The sequence below is a fragment of the Grampus griseus genome, assembly GCF_964374135.1.
Source record: "Grampus griseus genome assembly, chromosome: 17".
In the NCBI taxonomy this organism is placed as follows: domain Eukaryota; kingdom Metazoa; phylum Chordata; class Mammalia; order Artiodactyla; family Delphinidae; genus Grampus; species Grampus griseus.
The window spans coordinates 78,311,942-78,337,914 of NC_139011.1; the positions used below are offsets into that span (position 1 = coordinate 78,311,942).

The following is a 25,973-nucleotide window of genomic DNA, read 5'->3' on the forward strand; positions in this document are numbered from 1 at the left end:
CATTGTAATAATAACAGGGAGACAAATCTCATACCGACTGGAAAGAGAAAACATGGATTGAGGGGGACATAAAATGAAAGGCTGAGAAGCAGTGTATAATCGTTACATTCTTTAGGAAAATGCGTTCTGATCAGTGATGTTTATTTCTTTTAGGAAAATCACCAGCGCGTTAGCATTTTCTTTGACTATGCTAAACGTAGCAAGAACACTGCCTGGTCCTACTTTCTGCCCATGTTGAATCGCCAGGATCTCTTTACTGTTCATATGGTAAGTTTTGAATTGGTCACATTTCTGATTCAGGGAAGAAATGCACCCGGGCCGGTTGTGACTTGGTAATGTCCCAGTACCCAGAGGAGTGACCGCTCTGACGTTGGCTTTTCAAAGCAGCGCTTCCTTACTGGATGTTAGTAATGTGGGGTGTTGGGAGGTCAGAGGAGGCACGGTTGCTTTGACACGGTTCAAGTTTGTAGAGCATTTAATGAGCTCATTGAGATAAAAGCCTTTGGTAGGGCTTCCCTGGTGGCGCAGTGGTTACAAACCTCCTGCCAGTGCAGGGGACATGGGTTCGAGCCCTAGTCCAGGAAGATCCCACATGCTGTGGAGCAGCTAAGCCCATGCGCCACAACTACTGAGCCTATGCTCTAGAGCCCGCAAGCCACAACTACTGAAGCCCGTGTGCCTAGAGCCCATGCTCCGCAACAAGAGAAGCCACTGCAATGAGAAGCTCGCGCACCTCAACGAAGAGTAGCCCCTGCTCACCGCAACTAGAGAAAGCTCGCACACAGCAATGAAGACCCAACGCAGCCATAAACAAACAAACAACAAACAAATAAATAAATAAAAATTTAAAAATAAAGTGTGGTAAATTCCCATGTGCAAACAGCTTTAGGTGGTCTGTGACAGAATTAACTGCATTTTACTATAGAAATTAAATTTTGCTTTGAAGCAGCTGTTGTGTTTAATTTTTATTTTAATTAAGTAGTTAATTAATTGCTTTTTAATATCTTAGATAACACTTCTGTTTTAAACTTAGCCTGAAAGGCTATCTTTTGAAGTGTTAACACTGAGCAGGTCTGAGAGGACGATCAGAGAATCAGTCCTTGTACAGGCCTTTTCTGTTCCTAGCGTATTGTGGGCTGCAGGGGACGCTCCTGAGGCTGCATTTCATAGATGTCTACATTTTCGCAGCAAGATCCACTGTCAGTGAAACAGTTTTGAGCACACGCTTTCTCTTTCTCTCCATATATATCTGTATTCATTTATGTATTAGTATGTTCATATATTGTATGAAACATTCGTAAAAAGAAATTAAAAAGGATGACCCATGAAATAAACTATTTTAAAGAGTATTTTAAAAAAAAACAGTAATATATTTTCTGCTTTCAAGTTGTGTAGAGGCTTGTTTTCACTGTCTGGAAACATGATTTAAACATTTTCCTAATTTTGATGGTCTTATAATAAAATTGACAAATGTGTTAAAGGCCAAATACACATTTAGGGTAAGATTCATCGTTATTCATGGTGTAGCCAAGTCTGTGTTTCCATTTCTTTATGATTTCAGTTACTTTTGGCTAATCTTTCACATTTTGAGGGTCAGACGCTCATTGGTTTACCCCGTGCTGATGAAGAGCTTGTGCTCGGAGAGGAAGCGCCAGGCCTCGTGTTCCTCTGTCTTTGCCCCTTAGCTTGTGCTTACACTGCTGATCAGCTTTTCAATTTCCAGTTTCCTTATAGGGATCCTTTCGTGTCACTTATCTGTTTTGTGACAGGTCAGTTTAAGTTAGATAGCGTGTCTGTGAACTCACTTAGCGAGGCACGTGAAGACGACCGCATGTCACTGCAAAGTGAGGGCGTCGGGGTGCTGGCCTCTGCCCCCCCTCCCCCGTGGTGCAGGCTCCCGAATGTGCCACGACACACGCTGCCCTCTGTCAACTCGCTCGCTGTGTGCAAGTCTGGGAACAGACCTCAGTGTATTTTTGGCTTAGCTAATCAGCCTTCACGATCTCTACTAGGATTAACTCTTGCTGAATGATGAGAGCTTTGAAACACTAACTTGCTTATAGAAAGTACTCAAAGAATATTTATTAAATTGGGTTTGTGGGTGGAGAAGTAGTAGTTTATACTGCTTTTCCCCCCTCCCCCTGGTATATCTATATCTATATATTTCCAGATTTATTGGGGTGTAATTGACAAAATTATAAGGTATTTAAAGTGTACAACATGATGATTTGATAAAATACACTTATACTGCCTATTTAATAAAAATATTCATGATTCATTTTTTTTAACATCTTTATTGGAGTATAATTGCTTTACAAGGGTGTTAGTTTCTGCTGTATAACAGAGTGAATCAGCTATACGTATACATCTATCCCCATATCTCCTCCCTCTTGCATCTCCCTCCCACCCTCTCTTCGTGATTCATTTTATAGCTTGAAGAAAATTGAGAAGTTTTTGAGTGAGGAGAAAAGGGTGTTTGCTTCTACTGAGAGAGATGACTGTCCAATACCCAGGATATATTTTATACCAATACCCAGGACATACTTTATACCGAGACACAGGTTTGGAACCGAGAGCTCGCAGGGGCCTGAGTGGCCGAGGCAGCGGCTGGCAGTTCGTTGGAGCCATTGCTCAGAACTCTGGCAACTGATTCGGTGAAAGTCACAAAGAAGGATTTTTGTGTTCTTTGATTTTTGCTGGTCTTATAATGAATCCTAATCTTACTTTTGAAACTCAGAATAATGCAGGGAATATCGTGAAATTCTTAAAACACAACTGGTTTTGGTTCACGTTAACGGAACTATTTAAAACTACCTTTGACCATATTAGAAATATTTTTAAAAATGAAATATCTATTATCTTTGGAGGAGTTGAGTGCTAAAAGAAATCCTGCAGCAAAATGGTTATGAGTCCTGTTTCTTAGGGTCTATGGTGTGATTTTTAGAATCAGGATAATATTCAAATGTATTTCTTATTTTTCAGGCAGCAAGAATTATTGCCAAGTTAGCAGCTTGGGGAAAAGAATTGATGGAAGGCAGTGACTTAAATTACTATTTCAATTGGATAAAGACTCAGCTGAGTTCACAGGTAAAAGACATTCCTCTTAGTATCTTTGAAAAGAACATAACGTCCATGTTCTCTAAAGCTATTTATGGTAATTATGTGAAATTACAAAAACTCTGTTAAAAAAGAGGCATTCTGAGTTTGATGAGTCAGCCGTGCTCCTTGCAGGTCTGGTAGGGGCTTCACCTTTTCTGCCTGTAACTGGCTTCAGCTCAGAGCTTCCTGTCTCTTCTGTCCCTCGGGATTTTCCCTTCATGCATTTCAGCAGGTAGGGAGGATTTCCCTTCCAGGAAGGTGGCTGCCGAGATCACACGGGTTGGAGGATGGGAAGGACGCACACAACTCCAAGGGTACACTCGTGTGAGGCTCACGAGAGAGGAGGAGAGACAGTGCGATGGGCGAGCATTTCTGCCCTGGGACCCTGGACCACCCAGATCGGTGCCAGGAGTCTTGGTTTGGGGAGAGTTCTTCGAAAGTGTGCAGTGGTTCCTTTATGCCCTCTGGTCACATACCCAGGCCAAACTGTCTGACCAGTCACGCCAATAAATAAACTGGCCCTGGCTGCTGCCAGGAGGGCTTCAGACTGCAGACAGCACGGGACAGCTCATTAGGCAGCCCGCCTCTAGTCCTGGCCAGGAGGCCGTCCCAGGCACCACTGGGTGGCCTGGGGCTGCTCTCTCCAGCCCGAGAGGATGTCTCCCTCAGTGACTCCCACTTAGGATTTTACCGTGTCCTTGTGGGGTTGCATTTAAGCCCAAAGGGAAACACGAAGCCTGCTTGCTGTGGTCCCGCTGCTGTCAGGGCCCTCGAGCCCGTTTCTTTGTGGAGGAGGACAGCTTTCGGGGTGACGGCTGGCAGATGACGAGTTTTCCCTTTTGTCTTCTCGGTTCCCCAGCGCAGGGCGGATGGCCGGACACTCCTGACAGCTCAGTGGAGGGTTGCTTTTCCTTTAGGTGTCCGGTGACCAAGTGAGAGGTGGTGAGGGTGCTTGGAGGGAGCGAGCCGTGGAGAGGAGCGAGCTGACCTGGGTGGGGAGGGCGGCGTATCTGTATCCGGAAGGAAAGGCAGGAGGGGGCGAGCTTTGGTGTGGGCGGGACATGGAGGATGGGCCAGGAGAAGCCGTGCTGGGAGGCCTGGTGGCCTCAGGGCTAGATGACAAGTAAGGGCCTATTTGAAATGAAGGTTTGGAAAGTTGTAATTTAGGTTGCTGGTGACTTTATGATTTTAGTAGATTTTAAATTGAAGTATGAGAGAGACACCATGACATTTTGCTTCGATTTATTTTTTGTCTTATCGTTGCCTGCCTTTTTGCGGGGGGAGCCTACTAACCTTTTCTGTTCGGATAGGGAGATTTTGAAGTGTCTTGAACAAAATCAGTTGTTTTTTCTGTCATCAGCATACACTTTAACACTCTTTTGGGCTTAGTTTTTAAAAGTACTTTTACAAGAGTCGCAAGTTTTGCAGATTTTACTGAGTTTGTGAGATATTTCAAAAAGAAGATACTTAGAACATGAAAAATACTATGTGAGGATGAGATGTATTTATTTCTACATGTGTATCATTTGGGATCAGAGCGCTTAGTTAAAGAGGTAACCCGCCCCCCCCCCTTTCTTTTTCCTCTTATGAGATTAGTTCTCCCTTTGAAGAAACTTCATTCTGCTTTAGTGTTAGGCGTGGTCTGGTGGTAATAAGGCTTTATGCTAGCTGGACTCATAAAATGAGATCTGGTAGCAAAGAATGCACGCTGCAGTGTGCCGCTAACATTAGGGGTTGTTCCATCCTAGACTTTTCCCCGTAGGAGTAACATTTATGCTCTGCCTCACAGATAATTGGTTAGTTTTAGAATGATTAGCTGTGGTTGTAACCATGTCCAGCAATTGGGGGGATATTTCTCCGGTCACTAGTGGAAGCAGAGATTTCAGTGTCTGGAACACTTTTCATTAGAATTGGTGTGAGACAGACGCTCTTAAAGACCTTTCTGTATCTTTCCAGCGCGCTTGCTCTTTTTATCGCCGAGTCTTTGGCCTTGTTCAGTTACTGTCTGGCGTTGCTGCTTTGCACGTCCTGCCCCAGGGAGAGGCTTCAGGCCCGTCCAGCCGTGCCTCAGAGTCTGGTCACGGCTTCCGCTGGGCTCTGGCTGGCTACCACCCTTGCTGTGGGCAGACACTTGTCCACAGCCTTTGATCAGGGTGTAGTGACAGGCATGAAGCAGAGGCTTGTTCGGGCTTTTATTTTCTACTTTGCTTAAATGCCACGTGATAGCACTGTATCTGCAAGGTCTCTTTTTCTCTATCGTAAGCGTTTTCTCCCTCATAAAAAGGACCACATTTTCATGGTTCTGATAAAAGTAGACTTTCAAAAGTCTGAATTAGGTGCCAGTTTGGATATTTTGTTCTTTGACTTTATAGAGACATTTAGGAGCCTTTTTCCCAATAGTTTAACCGTTATACTTGGGTTATAGGGGCTCATGCCTGGCACTTAGTAGATAAGTTATTGAATAAAACAAAATAAAAATTTCCTTTCAGAAATTCATTATCACTTTTCTCTTGCATATTCAGCTTCTGACTTTCTACCTTAACTTTTCTTTGGTCATTTCTGTGTAACAGATGAGGTTCTGATTGTCATTATAATGTGTTAGCATTGCTGTGGATAACCTAATTTTTTAAGTTCCATGTAGTATCTTCCCATCATCAGGCACCTGTTTTGAAAGCTTTGCCACAGAATATCGTGTAGATAGTTCAGCTTAAGACAGTTGTCTTATTGGAAAAATGACTCAGGAAGTAAATCCTGAGACTTGGAAATTTGCACTCGCTTCACTTATGAAATGTAATTGGAACTTAGTATTCAGTTTATTATTGTTCCTTTTAAAATAATTTATTGATTAAGATATTATCCGGAAGAGTGTAACGACGTTTAGAATATTTCGTATCATCCCCACGCTTTTTATTAGTTGATGATACTCCATTCAGTAGGATTAGGAAAACAGTGATAAAATTTGCTTAGCTCTCTTTCGTAAGCTTATGAAGTAGGATAAAATTAAAAACAAAACTAAGTAATAAGTTATTTATTTCGTAATAGAAACTGCGTGGTAGCGGTGTTGCTGTTGAAACAGGAACAGTCTCTTCAAGCGATGTAAGTACATTCCTTGTTCGTTCACTGGCCTCCTAACACCCTGAATTTAAGTTGTTTTGAGTCCCAGACATTTAACGTTTTGAAGATGTTCCCTAGTCCCCCGGATGTAAATCCGCGGATTTGGTTGGGTTAATGGTGGTGTGAAAGCTGCGTGTAGGCCTTTCTGGGCCGTGCGGTTGCTTCCTGCTGCTGGTGGATGTGGGGCTTCCTCTTCCTGTTGCTCTTCTCTTCAGGCGGCTTTATCTCAGGCCTGAGAATCAGAGCAAGTCTGGACTCAGATGCACAAGTTGAGTGAGTAACCAGAGCTCCTCTCTTAACACTTTAGCTGTCTCACAGACGCTAACGTCTGACAGATCCACGGACCCTGCGCCAGGCAGCTGAAAACAGTTCCGTTCCCCACTGGTACGAAAACCCACTACTTGCCTGAGTTGCTCAGGGTTTAATGGGGGCCTACGTGGTGGCCAGACTCTCCCTCCCCCTTTTTCAGGCCAATCCTGCCCCACATTTATGTAGAGCCAAAAGGTTAAAGGTTAAAACTAATCATGTCCCCCCAGTTCCTTTCCTGGTTAGGGTTATCCCCCCCGGTTGGGAGTGGTTTAACTTTGCTGTCTTCAGACTAGTTCAAGAATTGCCAATAGATTTGGACAAGTATGGGTTGGCGTGGTTAGCGCCAGCTGAGAGCGAGGTGGGGGAAGAGTTAAAAAGGTAGGTGAGGCGTATTCAGCTTCCTTCGCTGGAAATATCTCTGGGAAACCGGAAAGCACCTTCCGAGGACGGTGTCTCCCACCGGCCTGTGCTAGACCTCAGCGGAGCTGTGGGGGGGCCACGCAGGGTCCGTGTCCATAACCCGCAGGCCACACCCCTATGTGTGTGCTCGTAGACTAGAGAGGGCGACACAGTCCATCTCAAAGCCAGGAGTGGGGCTTCTCTTGGGGCACGGGTCAAGGGACTTGACAAACAGTGAGTGTGTCAAGCCGGAAAATGGCCACACGTCTTCTGAAATCAGAACAGGGTATAGAACTAAGTGAGCAGTCTTGGGGCCAGGGTCGGGGAAGGAGGTGGTAGGTTCGAAGTCTAGATATTCAGCCATAAGCAGATGTTTAAATTGGGAGTCCTTATTTTATATGACTTGAGTTTCTTTCCGCCGGTTTGAAATTTTGAAAAATTGTTTGATTTGAAAAATTGTCTAATTAGACTTATTTGTAAAAACTTTAAAAGGTGTTTTCGGAATAAACTTAAGTGGTTATTAAAGTGTTTGGAAGTTAGTAGAGCTCACGCAGTGAGGTGCGAGCTCTGGCGACGTGACATTCTTCTTTTGCTCTTTTCCGTCCAGCGTGTGGGAAAAACAGCGCTGATCTATTGAATTGGCAGAGGTTAGTCAAAGTGGTTTATCCGGTCGACTCAGACACGTACGTCCCAAACGGTATTAGCATCAGGGGTGATTGTGAGTGAAGAAAAGCTGGCCTTTGATGTCCTCCCTCTTCCCTTCAGTGCTTCACACCTGAACATCCTCCCTGGCCCTTGCTGGAGGTTCCTACCTTCTCAGAAGGCTGGCAGCTTGGAAGGCAGAGACTTAAAGAAGTTGACAGAGAGGTGATAGCACTTCCTTTGATACTTGTATTTCAGTAGGGGGATCGGAATTGGTAGCTGGTATGTATGGAGCTCTTCCTGTGTGCCTGGCAGTGTTTTAGTCATTTTGCATTTACATCTCCTTGAATGTTCACACCCCGTTTTTGACATTGGTCTTACCGTAAGCCACGTTTTAGGGATGAGCAGTGAGGCTGGAAAGGCACACCGGCTTGCCCAAGGTCATCCGCTCACGGTGGCAGAACCCCCAAGGGGACGCATTCCTTACCGAGAGGATTCCGAGGCACCTGGACTGGACTGGGAGCTTTAGGCATTCTCCAGGTTGCCTCACCTACTCAGACCTGTAAAGAATATCGACGTTCTATCTTAAAATCCCTTTAGGTTTTCAGACAGCGTAGAAAAGGTTTGGTAAACTGCATTCTGTGCTGTTGCCACTTGATGTCAGTATAAAACAAACAGAACAGAGCTTTACACAGCAAAATGAGAAATTAGCAGGATGCAACAGTCTTGACTTTTAAAATGGCACAGAAGCATCATCATAAGTTATGAGTGGATCATTACAGACATTTTTATTTAAATGACATTATATAAATGAAATTTTCTGGAAATGATTTGTGCTGTTTTTACCTAAATGTAAAAATAATAAACTCCATCACATGGCATGTACTCACCCTAACTTACCTTCAGCCGTCCATTCAGTTCTTTGTTGGCTCTTGCATGGGAATTATCAATCTTCTACTTTTCCGAGGACGTCGCCCAGGCTTAGATGTTGATTGCTGGGCCGCTGCCCTGACAAAAAGAGGAACACCGTGATCTCTCCCAGCCTTTGGAGGAGTCAGGAGAATCTGGGCATTCTTTTCCCTCTCTCCAGCCTCTTTCATACCTGTGTGCAGGGGACCGTGGTAACTCTCCACTCGCGCGTCCTGTTCTCTGTTGTAGACCAGGTCCGGCCGCACATATTGCTGGATGGACATGGTTTCGTTGGTAGTAAGTAACGTAAGTTGCCATGTTCTCCATATTGCTCATTTTATCTTGCCTTTTAATGTTCTGGAGCAGTTCTGTCCAGTAGAACTCTCCGGGGTGATGGCAGCGTTCTTTATATCTGCGGTGTCCACCCTGGTAGCCCCACGTGGCTCTTAACCACCTGGAAACCTGGCACATGTGAGCGAGCGAGTTAACTTGCAGTTTTTTGTAGGCTTTTTGGTTTGTTTGTTTACAGCTTTATTGAAATCTGTTTCTCATACCATAAAAGCTTTCCATTTGCTATTGGTTTTAGTATATTTACAGAGTTGGGCAACCATTGCCACCATCTGATTTTGTAGCGCTTTCCACACCCCAGAAAGAAACCGTGTCCACCGAAACAGTCACCCCCGTTCCTAACGCCCTCGCCTAAACTCTGGCAACCCCTCACTTACTTTCCGTCTCTGCATTCACCTCTTCTGGCCACTCTCTGTACACAAGTCACGTAATATGTGGTCATCCGTGACCGGCTTCTCTCACTTAGCGTATGTTTTCAGGATTCATCCATGTTTTAGCATGTAATAACAGCATTTTAGAATGAAAGGGGAAAAAAAAAGCTTAGCTTTTTTGGCTTTTGGCTACATTCCTTAAATTGTTTTCTCTGACAGTTCTAATATCCTTGTTAATGTGAAGGTAGTGTTACTGCTTTGACTTTTTAAGGCTCTGTTTTTAATTTAAGACTTTTCAGTCTTTCAGAAGAGTTGGAGGACTTTAACGATTTGGTTCTTCACTGTTTGTCCATAAGTGTATCAAAAGTGCTACCCGAGTAGCAGACATGAGGGGCTGCGTCAGGAGTTCGCAGAGTGCAGGCCTCTTGTTTAACTCTGGCCCCTCTAGCCTGTGATTTGTAAAGTCTGTGAGGACCCAGAGATGTTCACAGTCAATTACGTGTCTTGGTGCTGGTTTTCAGAGCATTTGCTCTTCACCTGCAGCAATGTTTGGGTGACCTTCATTGTATCCTCTTATCACAAGATTAGTACGTTTTAAACATTGTGGATCATTAAAATATATGCGAAGAATAAATATTAAGAAAAGGAGAACAGATGAGAACCTGTCAGTTTTGCCCTTCTGATCAGATATTTGGAAGGATTGCGTATATTCTGGCAATGCAGAGGAAAATTAAATGGTAAAGTATTTCAGTACCAGACTTTCTTTTACATATCATTTTCAAACTATAGCATCAATAACAATAATAAGGTAACCTAATATTGTACATTGGATGTGTTCTTGGAAGTTGCATACAAAGCAGTGATTTATAAAGTAAATCATATTTCTTAAGTCTGCAATAATTTTTCCTACAATAAAGAATCCCAGTAGTCATGTAATTAAATTATACGCCTAAGAAAATTAGATTGAAAGTAGTACTTGAAGGAGATTTATAAATTTGTAAATTAACAGTGAAATTACTTTCTTGGTTAAGACTTAAGTCTAAGACGAAATTATCTTAAGTTAATTTAGGTATTAATTTAATATAGGTATTTTATGAGTATTGACTAGAGGGTCTCTCTTAATAAGCCAACTTCAAGAGAATTCTTGCACTATATTTGTTTTAGTGCCTGAATATGAAGTAATAATAACGACAAGAATAATAATGATGGTAATGTACCTTACAGTTGTTTTGTGTTTAACTGATGTGAGTTCAGATTTGAGTAGCAGAGGTTTTTGTTTTTGTTTTGTTTTTTAATTTAAGGCTGTTTTTTAAAAATTGGGCTGGTATTGCTTTCCTTTATTGATGAGACAACAATTTTGAAGAGTTTAAAGTGATTTGCCAAAGGTAAATTGGCAGAACTTCTGACTGACAAAACCTCTCTCCCTCTTTGCCTCCCTTCCTTTCTTTGGTCACTTATTTTTATGTCACAACTTCGTTGGGGAGGAAAAAATTATGCTCTGCTCCTTCTGGGTTCTTCTGTCTGGCCGAAGAATTAAATTGATGTGAGACAGATTAACAGGAGAAAACCAGATGTAATTACGTATGTACAGGGGCCCCGTAATATGAGGCCGCAGATGTAGCGCCTGAGAGGAGAAGGGGGTGCGGGGGGGGGGACTTCAGCGGGGAGAAGGCAGTTCACACGGAGGTGGGAAAGCAGATGTTTGGTGACAGATGCTTGCTGGGCCTGCAGGGACAGTGGGACACACAGAGGACTCTGGTCTCCCGGCCCTGTGCAGCTCCCCCCAGCGCCGACCCGTGTTCTTTGTAGATCTCCGGTGACAGTGCCCTTCCTGGACCAGGGCCTTTGTCTGAGTTCTTTAGGCCGTTAAGGGGCAGGTACAAAGACAGACTTCTTGAATCCTCTGCTTTCAAAAAAATAACCACCCTAAAAGAATCCTCATGCCAAAGGGACCCATTTAAAGTGGCAAATTTTGTTCCCCTACAGCTTACATAGAGTAAAATAGACAGATTTTTAAATGTTCAGCTGAATGCATTTGTACATCATGTGTCCTACTCAATACTTTCCTTCGCCTCGGCTCCCACAAAGGTTTTCGTTATTATGCATTAGTTTTGCCTGACCTTGAACTCCATAAAAGTGGAATCATACACAGTGTGAACTCTTGTGTGTCCGAATTCTTGTGCAGTATTGTGTCAGTGAGAGTCACTCACGTTGCACTTGGCAGTAGTTCATCTCTTTATTGCCATGTAGTAATATATTAAATGTATATTATCCATACTCTTATTGATGGACATTTGAGTTAGTTCTGGTTCTTGGCTGTTGTGAATATCTTGCTATGAACATCCTTGTACATGGCCTTTGGTAGATGTAACCACTTACGCCTGGAGCACTTCTAGAATGGAGTTGCTGGGGTACAGGTTACATGTGAATTTAGGTCCAGCAGTCCAGTCACTTTTCTAAACCAGTTTACACGTCGCCAGCAAAGTAGGAGAGTTCCAGTTGTTCCACACATAAGATGTGCACACTCACTTTTTAGTTCTATGAGAAAAGATTCATTTAATAGTCATGACACATTGAATACTTTTGGGATTGGTTAATCACCAGTCCTGGAGGATTTCATGTAAAACTGGCTTCTGGGGTTTATTTTGGTCGATGGTGTGTTCTACAAACTCAGCTTTGTGCTTCACTGATACCACTGGACACACGTGTGTTTCCACTGCATCTGAGACAGGTACTCTTCTCTGCACTGCAGACGTCTTTTTTTTTTTTTAAGCACCCTTGATTCCAAAATTTAGAGGAATATTATCTTTATTTTTTCTCATTTAGTTTGTACTTAAATCCCAGCATTATGGAGATAGATATTGAAAATTGGTCTATAAACATTGTTAATAGCATGAGATTTACTTTGGTACAATGTGGCTGCAGTTTTTATGTTTATCTTTCGTTGCCTACTTGCTTTGTAATTCCTCACTTCTTGAATTACTTTGTAATTCTGCAGAGTATGGATCTGGGAGACCCTCTTCACCAGGAAGGTGAATTCTGTCAGTTGCTGTTTTCCTTATGTGATTTTTCCACCATAATATAGGAGAATTTGCATTTTCAGCAATATTAGAAAATTTATCTAATGATGTTCTCTTAATGTGTTGAGAAGTAAAGTTAGTTTTTCTCTACCAGGGAGGTTTGTGTGTTTGAGAGTACACATTGTAGCTGGTTCTCAGCCCAGTCTGTCATATATTAGCTAATGAGATTATCCCCACACCCCATGGGATGTGCCCTGTTATCCCCATTTTATAGGTGGGAGGCTCATTCAAGGGCACGCGGCTTGGAAGTGGCTGAGCCTGGCAGGCTGCTTCCAGAGCCTTTGTTCGTAACTGTTAGGCTACATTACTGCCTTTCTTTCATGGTGGTGGAGTTAACATTGGAGCTGTGAGTCAGTTCAGCTGGAGAAAGGAGGGGCGAGAGCTTTCCCGGAAGCAGCTGGAGGTAGAGGTCTGGTTCTCTGGGGGAGAGTAACTGTTGGACCTGGCACTTTAAGGTCACTGCTGGTCCTGGCATTTGCCATGTTGGTGGAGTGATAAGGTATCAGAGAGGTAAGAACCTGGTGATAATTCTGTCAAGAAAACTTCATGCGTTGGGAGGAAGAAAGATGCTGAGATTGGTACAAGGTTTAGGGATAATTTTAAGACGGGAAAGATTGAGTATATTTAGGGGCTGAGGAGAGGAAACCTGTCAGACAGATCGGAGCTACAGGGAGGGGTCGGACTGATGCGATGCTGTGTGGGAGGAGTGGGACACAGGCCTTGCTGGGGCCGTGGGTCCTGGACAGGAAGAGCTGTCTGCCTCTGCTCGGCGAGAGGGAGGTGAGAAGGGCCGTCAGGGAAGTTCAGTTGGGGGCGCGATGTTGGCAGCTCAGTGACTCGCTAGCTGATGGTCTCTGTTTTTTCTCTCAGTGCTGAGGTGAGGGAAGAGAGCGGGACAGGAGGGTAGAGGTGAAGGTGTGAGCGTGGCTCTGGGGGTGGCGGGGAGAGCAGAGCTTCCTGATGGCTCTGCGTGGCTGTGCAGTCTTCTCCAGCAGTGTTTGAATGACCTCTGTGTGGGGGAAGAGTCGGTGGCTCGCTGGGTTGATTGAAGCTGATTATTTTCTTCTAAAAAAACCATTGAATAACTTTGTACATGAGACTAACAGGACAGTGTGAGAGAAAGGTAAGGCAGTGATACAATTTACTTTGATTGAAGGCAGTACCTCAGTCATTTATCAGTGTTGCCTTCACTGTGTACTTTGAAAATAATCTCTGGACTGGAATTGGACTGCCTCATGGTGCATCACAGGAGAGAGTGAAGTTTTAGAAGCAGCATCTTTTTAAAAATTTTTTAATATATCTTTATTGGAGTACAATTGCTTCACAATCCCGTGTTAGTTTCTGTTGCACAACAAAGCGAATCGGCCATATGCACACACATGTCCGCATATCCCCTCCCTCTGGAGCCTCCCTCCCACCCTCCCTATCCCACCCCTCTAGTTGGTCACAAAGCACCGAGCTGATCTCCCTGTGCTATGTGGCTGCTTCCCACTAGCTATCTATTTTACATTTGGTAGTGTATATATGTCCATGCCACTCTCTCACTTCGTCCCAGCTTACCCTTCCCCCTCTTCTCTATGTCTGCATCTTTATTCCTGTCCTGCCCCTAGGTTCTTGAGAACCTTTTTTTTTTTTTTAAGATTCCATATATATGTGTTAGCATTCAGTATTTGTTTTTCTCTTTCTGACTTACTTCACTCTGTATGACAGGCTCTAGGTCCATCTACCTCACTACAAATATCTCAATTTCGTTTCTTTTTATGGCTGAGTAATATTCCATTGTATATATGTGCCACATCTTCTTTATCCATTCGTCTGTCGACGGACACTTAGGTTGCTTCCATGTCCTGGCTATTGTTAATAGAGCTGCAGTGAACACTGTGGTACATGTGTTTGACAGTTTCTCGTAAGTTAAACATACACGGACACTTAGGTTGCTCCCGTGTCCTGGCTGTTGTAAACAGAGCTGAAGCAGCGTCTTTTTATGCTCATTTATATGTGAGTCCTGAAGCTGTAACTAGCAACGAAGAATCCATTTTTTAAATGTGTCATGTGTTTCAACATAGTAGGGTAAGTGGACACAGACAAGAAAAATACTTAACAGTGAACCAAGAAATTCTTGTGTTGAGAGGAAATCGATGATAAGTGGAAGAGGAGAGAGTGCCCTAGGCTGCCTTTCATTCATTATTGTAGAAACCTTGCTTAGGCTGTCTCTCTAAACAAGGAAGATGGAATTCTTTGCACAAAGGGTTAGTTAGCTGCTGACCTAATTGGAAAAATACATATATATATTTTTCCCATTATGGAAGATGGTTTTCGAGCTGAAAATTCACTTTTTTTTTGGTCATTAATTTCTGCGAATGTTTTGAGTTTTCAGGCAAATTAAGTTACTGGATATAGTGTGCTTTTGGGCAACTGTGTTCACTCCTTTCTTGGTAAAATCTAAGATAACCTTTTCATGATAACTTTGATTATTCCTCCAAATATATCATAGTGTTTTTGTATTTGAGTGCCTGGAATTCTTTGAAGTGTTAGGTTTTAGCAAACTTAGTTTAAGTTAAAACATGGAACTGAAGTGGCATCATGTATATTAGGTTTTGTGAATTTATATGACATCCACGATCCTCTCCGTTCTTTCTTTTTGTTAGCATGTTCTTTAAGACTGTCCCTCCATTTCTTATAGATGTAGGGCTCATGGTAGGTATTCCGGGAGGCGCCCAGGCCAGGCGTCACTACCAGCTTTCCTAACATGGAGGAGCGAGAAGCTTCTTGGGGATGTTTGTTCTCTTTATTTCAAGCTTCAGATTTAACCTCAATTTCTCTAACATAGTGCCTGTTGAACTGATAGTTTAAAAAAAAATCAGTCTTTTTCAAGTGTTTAAGTAGACTTCTTATGTGCTGTATAGTTTTATTTTTTAAGTTCTTATTTATTGAGTTTCTGTGACATCTCTAGCTCTGTGCTAAATGAATTACTTTACTTAATCCTAAGAGGACCCTTTCAGGGTGCTTGGGGGCATGATCCTCAGTAAGGATGAAGAAATTGAGCATTGACAAGGTTCGGACACTTGCTCACGGTCACTCAGATATGGGTCTGTCTCAAAGCATACGCTTCTATCTCTTTCATTTTATTGTTGTTCTTTGATACTTGTGTAATTATGAAGAGCAGTATTCTCTGTATCGTGCTTCTATTCAGGGCTAAGTGAAACATTGCAAGATAATAAGCTGTTTATCAAACCATATCAAAGGCATAATTACTTTGTTCCTTTATTTCCCTGACTGGATGTGTTCAGTGGGCTTGAGCCGTGTAGGCTTAATTTGGCAAAAGAAGTCGGCTTCGTTTCTAGGAGGACGAGAGAAGAGCAACAAGGATTGACTTTTGAAGAAATATTTGAGACTTCTAGACTTTTCAGATGATAAACTCTAGTAAAAACCACTCCAGAATTTGGTATCTGCATGACCTTGTGACTTGAAGTGCTTTCCAGTTTTAAACACTGTGCTTCTCCCTGCACAGAGCTCTCAGTACGTGCAGTGTGTGGCCGGGTGTCTGCAGCTGATGCTCCGAGTCAACGAGTACCGCTTTGCCTGGGTGGAAGCAGACGGGGTGAACTGGTGAGCGCCCTTTATTTTGACTGTGGAGTAACATTTAAAAGCATCTCTCCTTGACAGTTTCAAAGAAATGAATACATTTAATCATCTAAAAGAAGGTTTGTTAAAAAAAATGTCTTGTGTGAGGTTCCTGTGCAGGAGACTCTCTAGCGACTCAGGGCCCCCGGTTTCCCTGGAGGTGTGTCACGTCGGCTCCCTCTACCTCATATGGAACGTTCCAGGCTCCAGCAGGAGAGCAGGCGCTCACCACAAGCACAAGCATCCTGTTTGTGCACACAGTTTAGTTTTCCCTGTCATTTCGGAGAACTTTGGTTTCCGTGTAGGGAACGGATTACCAGTCAAATTCCCTCAAGTCAGCCAAGGGCCAGCTTTGCAGGCAGCCCTTTCTGAGGATAGCTGTCTCCGGACCATGACGTTAACTCTTTTCCGCACAGACACTTAAAGGTGGACTGCACAGTGGTGTTTCCAGTCTTTTTACTTTCTTAAAAGTGATGCAATATTTTGGGCAATACAATAAGAAAGGTTAATTATTTCTTTCACTATTATATCATCTTCCTAGGTGATTCCGTCATTCTCCAATTTTCTTATAATTTAGTCTTTAATATTTATTAGCATAGTTGAGAATAATGGATGAATAATGATGAAATAAGATCTAGGATGATGAAATAGTGTGATTCTTCAAATTATAGTTAACAAACTCACCAAGATCACATAGTGTATCTTAGGTTTATAAATAGGTCCATGGACCTGTATTGTAATTGCAAGATAAATTGAATTTTATTCTATTAAACAAAAAATAGATTTTCTTTTTTGTTCTTTGGAAGACCTATAAGAGAGAATAAAAGTCATGAAACACCAGTTTATACAAATAGTTATAATTGCTCAAAAAATAAACTTAAATACTAGAATTTGGTCCAGTGGACCGAGGCTAACGAAATGCTGCTGTTCAAAATATTGTTGGCACTAATATTTTGGAGGATGGTAAGTAGTATTAACTATTCAGTTTAGCAACAAGAGCAGGCATAAGTACAATCTAGAATATTCCATGTTCAACCTACACACTTTGATATGCTAATGCCCACTAACAAGGTTAGTAGTAATCAAATTAATACAGAGACTTTTAGGTTGAGAACAGGCATTAATAAAGGTAGAATATGTTAACTTGCTGAGAGTAGGGCAATTTGGAAAAGTCATTGAATTTTTTTCTTTTTTTTTTTAAAGTGAAAGCTTTGCTTATCTGCTGTGCCTGACTTACGTCCTCCCCTATGTGACAGAGGATGTCACAAGCCTGCATCTGACATTAATTAATTAATTTATTTTTGCTGTGTTGGGTCTTCGTTTCTGTGCGAGGGCTTTCTCTAGTTGCGGCAAGCGGGGGCCACTCTTCATCGCGGTGCGCGGGCCTCTCACTATCGCAGCCTCTCTTGTTGCAGAGCACGGGCTCCAGATGCACAGGGTCAGTAGTTGTGGCTCACGGGCCTAGTTGCTCCGCGGCATGTGGGATCCTCCCAGACCAGGGCTCGAACCCGTGTCCCCTGCATTAGCAGGCAGATTCTCAACCACTGCGCCACCAGGGAAGCCCCTTTTTTCACTTTATAAGAAAGAAAACACGTACTTTTTACTCTGCCGTTTCTTTTGTTTAGGGTCGAATGTTTTCTTTTTTTCCTTTTTGGTGCTCCTCAAATCACAAGCAGGGATCCTGAGAGGATAAAAAATTGTAAGCATACCCTGTTTGAGGAGAGTGGAAGAGGAGACTGATGGTTTAAGACCCCAGAACCTTCTTATCTCTGCATAGTTTCCTTTCTTTCCTTCTTGGTTACACGAATGACACACACTCTTTCTGAATGTTTCTGGGCCCGTGTAAGATCAAGAGTGTGCTTTGACTTCACTAGGAAGTCTGAAGATTAGCACTGATTTTTTAAATACTGGAGCTAAAACGGGGCATTTGCTGGGGTAGTTGCTTCCCCAAATCCAACGGCCATTTATGAACATTTATATCCTGACATTTGAAGTATTTTGAAAGTATAAAGTAGTATATAAATGAAAGGTAAGATTAAAAAAAAAATATCGCATGGTGAGGTGCGAGGGGCCCATGGGTCTGACGAACAGCAGGAAGTGTGCATGTCAGCCAGTGGTCAGCTGTTTGTCTCCCTAGTCCCTGCGTTGGCATGATTTAAAAAGAAAAATCATCATTAAAAAAGCAGAGCACAAAATAGTTATTTTGGCGTCATGGACCTTAACCTCCTTTCTGATTTTGGATTTGACAGTTTGTGTTTTTTTGCCCTCTCTGCGTGATGTTATACCATATATTATGGGGAGTAAAGGAAACATATGTGGTCCTTTCCTTTAAGAGATATACAGCCTAGCTGGAAAGTATGAAACACCTAACAAAGGTAGCACATAGGATGCCACAGCATCTTTTAGTAACTTTTACGGTGACTTTAAAAGTAACACTAAACTCAGCAGTTAGCGAGGGAGAGCAGAGACCTACATGGTAATTAGCACCCACTGGTTCTTCAGGCCCAGCTTGAGGGCCACAGCCTCTGGGAATCCTCCTTCCCCCTGCACGGGGCTCTCAAGGAACATGGACAGTGTCTTGTTTTTGCCCATTTTATCCCTGTGCCTTGCACTGTACCTGCCGCATAGACCCTCAACAGATACTTGTTAAATGACCGTGTTTGGGTTTCTGTTGGGCCTTTGTGTCCTTTGTCCCCCTTAGCTCACTCTTCCTGCCTCACTGGATTCAGAGTTGGGTTCTTGCCCTAAGGGAATCCCTGCCTTATTCCAGTGAACAGGGGCCTTATTTTGCTTCATTAGGGCATTTCTGTGGTTGATATTTGGGTATAGAAGACTACCTTGTCTCTGCAATAGAATCTCGTCTGTCGTGGGCACACTTTTACTCTGTTCAGCTTCTCTGCGGTGTCCGCATCGCTGAGCACGCCTCCCCTTGAGACCTTCCGTCTGGATCTCAGCACCAGTGTATTGGCCTTGAGCTCTCCTTCGCCCCTCTCATCGTTAAAACTTTTTCCTTTTAACAGAGAGAATTTAATGTGAAGAAATTAAATTCTCCCTAGCTATAAACTAGGTATAAACTTGTGAACCGGGTTTCTGAAAACGGGTAAATAAAGGGACTCTCAAGTGTCAGAGATCCTACTACCCCTAAAGCGGGGAGCAAAGGGTAAGAGGTTGGACTTGCCAGGATTCACGGGCTGCAGGAGGGGCTGCATGAAGTGAAGTTCAGGCCTGGAGGGGACAGTACAGCTCAGCTGGGGCTGGGTCCCCACCCTCGAGGTCGGGGACCCAGACGGCAGGTGCTAGTGTCTCGAGGGTGCAGGGACGCTCGTTCTGCCACAGCCCGTGCAGGATGAATTCAGCCATTGCCGGCGGGTGAAGAAGCGTGCCGAAGTGATGCTGGCAGGAACAGGAGGTCGACAGGAGAGGTCCCTTCTTCCTCCATCCCTGAGTCAGCCGCGAGCACCTCCTGTCGCTGAGCCAGTGGGGAAAACGGAAATGGGGAACCCGGAAAATGAATTGTCAGCCACGGCATCCCAGAGTGTAGCAGGCTGACCTTAACAAGTGGAACAGGCAGAGCGCAAAGGAAGCCAGGTACCAGGGTGCTGACAGTGTGAAATGCTGTGCTTTGACCGCTGGTGAATGCTGACATCAATATTAAATACAAGCAGGCCTTACGTACCAACCAAAAGTAGAACAGGTTCAAGGGAGAAATCATGCATGAGAAAATTAAGGGCAATTCAGCGAATTTATAAGTGCATGCAAATCACAGAAATGGGGAAACGGCACAAATATAAGCCTTCCACTAAGTTAGTAGCTGTAAATCGCAAAATTAGATTTAAAATGTATTTAATTTTATTAATAGACTTTTATTTTTTAGAGTAGTTTTAGGTTTACAGAACAATTGGAAGCACAGAGTGCCCGTATGTGCCTGCGCTCCCACGGGCTTCCCTGTTACTAGCAGCTGGTGTTAGTGTGATACCTTGGTTTCACCTGATGAACCAATATTGACATGTTCTTACTGACTAAGTTTACATTAGCGCTCGCTCTGCGTTGCACATTCTGTGGATTTGAGTTCTCTTTAACCCCTCTGGTTGCTGTTTAACCGTCTGATTTGATGGTTTCTGTCCCTTGTGTGAATGCAGGCGTGCCCCAGGGAAATTTCCTTAGCGCTTTCCTTGGTGTAACCTGTCATTTTTCACACCGCTTTCCCAGTTTCCTTAACAGTAAGACGGGAGGCTGAACTAGAAGCTTCTGAGGTTCTGACCCCAAATTTGATGATTGGCTCTGTGTCAAATTCAGACTCATGAAAGGCTTTTTCCAAACTCATTTCCTCTTTTCTCTGTCGAGTTTCCTAAATATTTTTAAAGCTCTGAATGATCCTCTTGGATCATTTTCAGTCCAGATTGAAAATGTTGATTATACCGTCTGGCTTCACTGAGATGTGCATCCGCTGTGTCACCATGTCCTGAGGCTTTTACTTCTTGAATGTCCGTCAGGGTCCTCCTACTGTTCCCTCTGTGGACCGTGCTCCCTGCAGCGAGGGCGGTGGTGTCCTTGAGACTCTGGAGAGAGGCTTACGTGACGCCGTGCAGGACTGGCCCTCTGTGAGCAGGGGTCTGGCTTGCTCCTTCCTTCGGGGGGGAAAAGAGAGGACGTGATTCAGAGAGACTGATCCATCAGCGCAAAAGAACAATCAGTTATTTCTTCTCTCCTGTTGTGCTGTCGTGTTAAATGTTTTCTCAACGTGTGTTCCTTTTCAGCATCATGGGAGTTCTGAGTAACAAGTGTGGCTTTCAGCTCCAGTATCAGATGATTTTTTCTATATGGCTCCTGGCGTTCAGTCCTCAGATGTGTGAACACCTGCGACGCTACAACATCATTCCTGTTCTGTCCGACATCCTGCAAGAATCGGTCAAAGAGAAAGTGACAAGAATCATTCTTGCAGCATTCCGGGTACGTTTTTTTTTTTTTGTGTGTGTGTGTAAGGCATTTTTTTTTACTGTGGAGTATATTTCAGGGCTTTTAGCAGGTGGGAAAAAGTTGCTTGTTCTCCATGTAGTTATGGAACTGTGGCATCTTGGTGAGCTTGGAGTAAAATATCCCAGTTTGTACTCATGGCAGGGGTAGTGGACGGTGGGGGGAAGCCATCTAAATGGATGACACGTAAGAGTGGCTGGGAGATGGTAGACCTACAAATCCAAGCTATTGGCTTTAGAATTTGTGTTTTTAACCATTGTTTGTTCTTACGCTTTCTTTAAACAAACAACGACAAATCAAAAATAAAAGGTTGTGCAGATGTATTGCAAAACCGTAAATGGCATAGACACCACATTTGCCAAATATAGTCACTAACATCTTTCAGATTTTTCTAAGCAAATAGAGATAAATATATAAATAGGTGTCTAATTTTGTTTTGTATTTAAAAATAAGAGTGGTGTCAGGCTATAAATACTGTTCTATAACTTTATTCTTAACAATATATAATAAATGTGTTTTCATTTTCCTGTACTAGATCTTCAGTATTCTTTTCAGTGGCTATATTCTACTGTGTTGATGTAAAGTGGTTTATTTAATCAGTGTCCTGTTGATGGAAATGTGAGGTGTTTCCAGTTTCTTTTACATATGTTTTCCCACTTTGATGAGTATTTCGGTTGGGTAAGTTCCAGAGATGGAATTGCTGAGACAAAGAATATACTTTTTACCAGTTCTTATAGATAATGTCAAATCACCTTTCAAAAATGTGTAAATTGGACTTACCTGGTGGCGCAGTGGTTGAGAGTCCACCTGCCGATGCAGGGGACACGGGTTCGTGCCCCGGTCCAGGAAGATCCCACATGCCGTGGAGCGGCTGGGCCCGTGAGCCGTGGCCGCTGAGCCTGCGCATCCGGAGCCTGTGCTTCACAATGGGAGAGGCCACAACAGTGAGAGGCCCGCGTACCGCAAAAAAAAAAAAAAGTGCATATTTATGTTTCCAGTAATTATATATTGGGCAAGAATACAGAGAGTCCCTACTTTCTCTTAGTGCGTGGACTTTTTTCTAAATTGGAAGCTGTTCATGAAGTTGGCGTGAAAACTCTTTTAAAAAAATAGATTTTCTTAATTGGTGACCGTTAGGAAAGATAGTCATCCTTGATTCAATATCTTTGCAATTAGATTATCCTAGAAAGATGTTTTGGATTATTATTTTTTTTTTCCCTTTGTATGACTTTCACTTCTGGGAAATAGAAAGATCAACAGTTGCCTGAGTGATAAACATGGAAGTGAATCGTATTTTTTCAGCTCATATCTACCTACCCTTTTCTGTATGTTAGTTACATATTTTTTACGTTAAAATATCTATCTTTCCAAATGTTGAAAATTGTAAACATTTAGCACAAAATTATTTCTTTTGATAATTTGTTAATAAGGTGACTTGTTTAAGGTGAAATATAGGTGTGGGAAGAACTGCTGTAGAACTCAGGGTCTTACTTCAGCTGTTCTCTTGTTTCATAGACTATATCTCTACACTTGTATCTTTCCCCCTCAGTTTTGATAAACTTACATGTTTTTTTTATTGTTGTTGTTGCGGTACGCGGGCCTCTCACTGTTGTGACCTCTCCCGTTGCGGAGCACAGGCTCTGGACGCGCAGGCTCAGCGGCCATGGCTCACGGGCCCAGCCGCTCCGCGGCATGTGGGATCTTCCTGGACTGGGGCACGAACCCATGTCCCCTAGCATCAGCAGGCAGACTCTCAACCACTGCGCCACCAGGGAAGCCCCCTTACATGGTTTCTTATAAGTGTCATTTAGATAATATAATGAGTGCTGTGAGTTTTAGGAAGAAATCAGATACTAATAATTTATAGTAATGGATTGAGATTTAATCTAAAGCTAAGCATAAGATGCTTTTGTTTTTGTTTTAAATAAATTTATTTATTTATGTATTTTGGCTGCGTTGTGTCTTTGTTGCTGTGTGTGGGCTTTCTCTAGTTGTGGTGAGCGGGGGCTACTCTTCCTTGTGGTGCGCGGGCTTCTCATTGCGGTGGCTTCTCTTGTTGTGGAGCACGGGCTCAGTAGTTGTGGTTCGCGGACTCTAGAGTACAGGCTCAGTAGTCGTGGCTCACGGGCTCAGTTGCTCCACGGCATGTGGGATCTTCCCGGACCAGGGCTCGAACGCGTGTTCCCTGCGTTGGCAGGCGGATGCTTAACCACTGCACTACCAGGGAAGTCCGTTTTTGGTTTTTTTTTGAGACAAGCCATTTGTCTTATCAAATCATTTACTTATTTATTTATTTATTACATCAGTTGATTTATAATATTATATTAGTTTCAGGCGTATAACGTTGATTCAGTATTTTTATAGAGTATACTCCATTGAAAGTTATTACACAACAATGGCTGTCGTTCCCTGTGCCATACAGTATGTCCTTGCTGCTCATCTATTTCACACACAGTAGCTCGTATCTGTTAACCCTGACCCCTGTCTTGTCCCTCCCTCTACAGCCCCCAGCATAAACTGCTTTGCCCATAATGTATGTGGCAGCTGTTCTAGCTGAGCTTCCCACAGACCTTGCTTAGTATTTTGTCCCTTCTCTAGTTCCTCCTCCCATTGATTTTCATGTTAAGTCATTATTATGTTAGATAAAAGGGTCACTGGAAGCAGGTACCTCTAATATGGGTACATGGTAGGTGAGAGGTGTTTGTTGATATTAGCTGGATCCTACCTGTGAGCTGTTCCCTCCCCCTCTCCCTCCCTCCCCCTTCCCTATCCTATCCTATCCTATCCTTTCTTTTTCCTGTTCCTCCCCCATCCCCCATTTCATGGATTATCTATCCACCTCTCAATGCATCAGATGTTTCTTGAACACCAATTATGGAAGGATGAATATGACAAGATACTCTTAGGGACTTTGTATTTTGTGTGAATCTGTTTCTGATGGAGAGACTTCATGAAGTCACCATGATGAGTGTTTACGGTATACAAAGTTCAAAAAGTCACAAGAAGTATAAAGCCAGACTGAGATTCTTAGTTTTCTTTTGACCTGATTTGGGAGCTCTCCAGATTGATTATCTGCTTTTTATGAAGATTTGAGGGGTACAATAGCATAACCCTTTTATAATTTTCCTTTCCACGTGGTGTGTTAGCAAGAGTGTAGGCTCTGGAGTAGACACGCCTAGGGGTGAATCCCAGTACGAGGTTGCTGGGAGAGTGGTTTGAACTCTCAGAGCTGATTTCTCCACTTGTGAAAGGTGGTTAGTGATACTTAACTCACTTCAAGATTGGGTAAGAATTCAACGAAATAACAGACGATGGCTGGCAATAGTAAATATACAATCTGTATTTATTTTCCTGCCTTTTCGCTCCATAAAAGCATAAAATACTAGCAATTTGCCTCTTTAACGCCCACCTGTAGCAATTGCATTCTAAGTTAATGTGGAACCTAGGCAAAGATGAAGTGCTGTTCTGTTTGATTTAGAAAAGACAGCATGAATATTTTACTAATGTTTATTTAGCAAGATTTAAAAATCTTATTTATACTTCATTTGCAGTTTCAATTTTTTACCCACAATGTGTTGAACTTATGCTAATTTCTCGGCTTCTATTGTCTAATTTGGATTTCAGATTATTTAAAATACATGCAACCTATTGACAGGTATATTAGTTTTTTGGACTCTCCTTGATAAATTGGGATAAATCATTGCATGGTTATACTGAAGACTGAATATCAGAAGAACATCTTTAGACATCCCGAACTTTGATGTACACAACTGAGTTAAAATCGAGCCATTAGTAAGGACATAGTAAAGCCATTTGATTTAGACCATCGAATAGGTGTAAAAAATGGCGTGTTCTTTTTTTTCTTCATTATTCTCAAATTCCTGTAACCTTTAATAGAGATTTCACCGATGAGGTTGTTTGAGGATTGTCTGATTATGCACTTTGCCCCACATCCTGAAACTCAGGAGGGGAAGTTTTGTGCTTTTGGAAGCTTGCTGAGCTGCTGTGAGCTGAAGAAATCTAGCAGCTGTTAATTTTTTTTTCTTTGCATTTGGCTGGGTGAATTTATTTTTGAAAATGTCTGTCTCAATTATTCATAGCAGGTGCTGAACTCCAGGTCTCCATGAATGTTATTCCATTGGTTAACTTGATATGTCAGTCTTTCGTTTCTAAAATAAATTAGAATGTTTTTTGAGGCTGTGACTGAGAAAGACATTCAAGACCATATTTGCTGTGTAGAGTTTTTCTCTTTTTGACTCTGTTTAGTCAAGAGCCTCCGTAATATGTCAGATAATAAGATAAATTGTATTTTACAACTGCATGGTTTTCAGCATAAAAGCTTAGAAAGAAATACCACCAAATTGAATTTGGATTTACATTAGCTGTACTAACCATGATGTTTAACTCACACCCACACGCATATGCACACACAGACACAGACAAACACAGACTTACATCTTCCTCTGCAGACAGTTCACAGTCATAACCCCTCCAGAGACACTTGCTCTGGTTTGGGTGTATGGGGGTGTTTTGCTCACTGCTTTGACATAGAAGTGTTGCTATCAAGAAATTTCATTCCTAGGTCCATCCCTCATTCCTTATTTCAGGAATTTATCTCTCTTGTTTATTAGATACCAGGTTTGGAAGAGGTTTGGTAAGACTGAGACATTTTTAATCTTGGGGTGAGTTCCATAATAACAGCGCTGCTTCAGTGCAGTTCTGTCAGCTGTTGGTTCGCAGCCTGCAAGGGATAAGTACAGAAAGTGAGAGCAAGCATTTAGAAACTTACAGTAATTTGACATGTCTGTTAATAATATAAGATTTGAGCTTGTATTTTGCATGTCTTTTAAAGTTCATTTTTCTAGAAATTCATTTTTGTATTTTTTACTAAAAGTATTTGTTCCTGACTGATTGGAAATTGAAAATCAAACAGAACTGGTCTTCACCACAGATGGTTTGAGAAGCACTGCTTTAACATGTATGTTACAAGGTTAGCAGTTTTGGTGAAGGAAGGATCTGAATGGTCACTTGGTTCCACTTTGTTCTTAGTGAAGTCAAGGTTGCTCTGCACCGTTACTTGGACACAGGCCAAAATGATATTTAC

General features: G+C 42.6%; 1 protein-coding gene across 1 annotated transcript in view; it reads left to right on the top strand.

The window, feature by feature from the left end:
- ATP6V1H (ATPase H+ transporting V1 subunit H) overlaps positions 1-25,973 on the top strand; it is a 62,751-nt gene that overhangs the window by 12,669 nt on the left and 24,109 nt on the right. Inside the window, exons 5-9 of the mRNA XM_082674579.1 lie at positions 154-267; positions 2,983-3,087; positions 6,142-6,195; positions 15,783-15,880; positions 20,653-20,845. Of these exons, the coding sequence (XP_082530705.1) occupies positions 154-267; positions 2,983-3,087; positions 6,142-6,195; positions 15,783-15,880; positions 20,653-20,845 (564 nt within the window). The remainder of the gene's footprint in view (positions 1-153; positions 268-2,982; positions 3,088-6,141; positions 6,196-15,782; positions 15,881-20,652; positions 20,846-25,973) is intronic.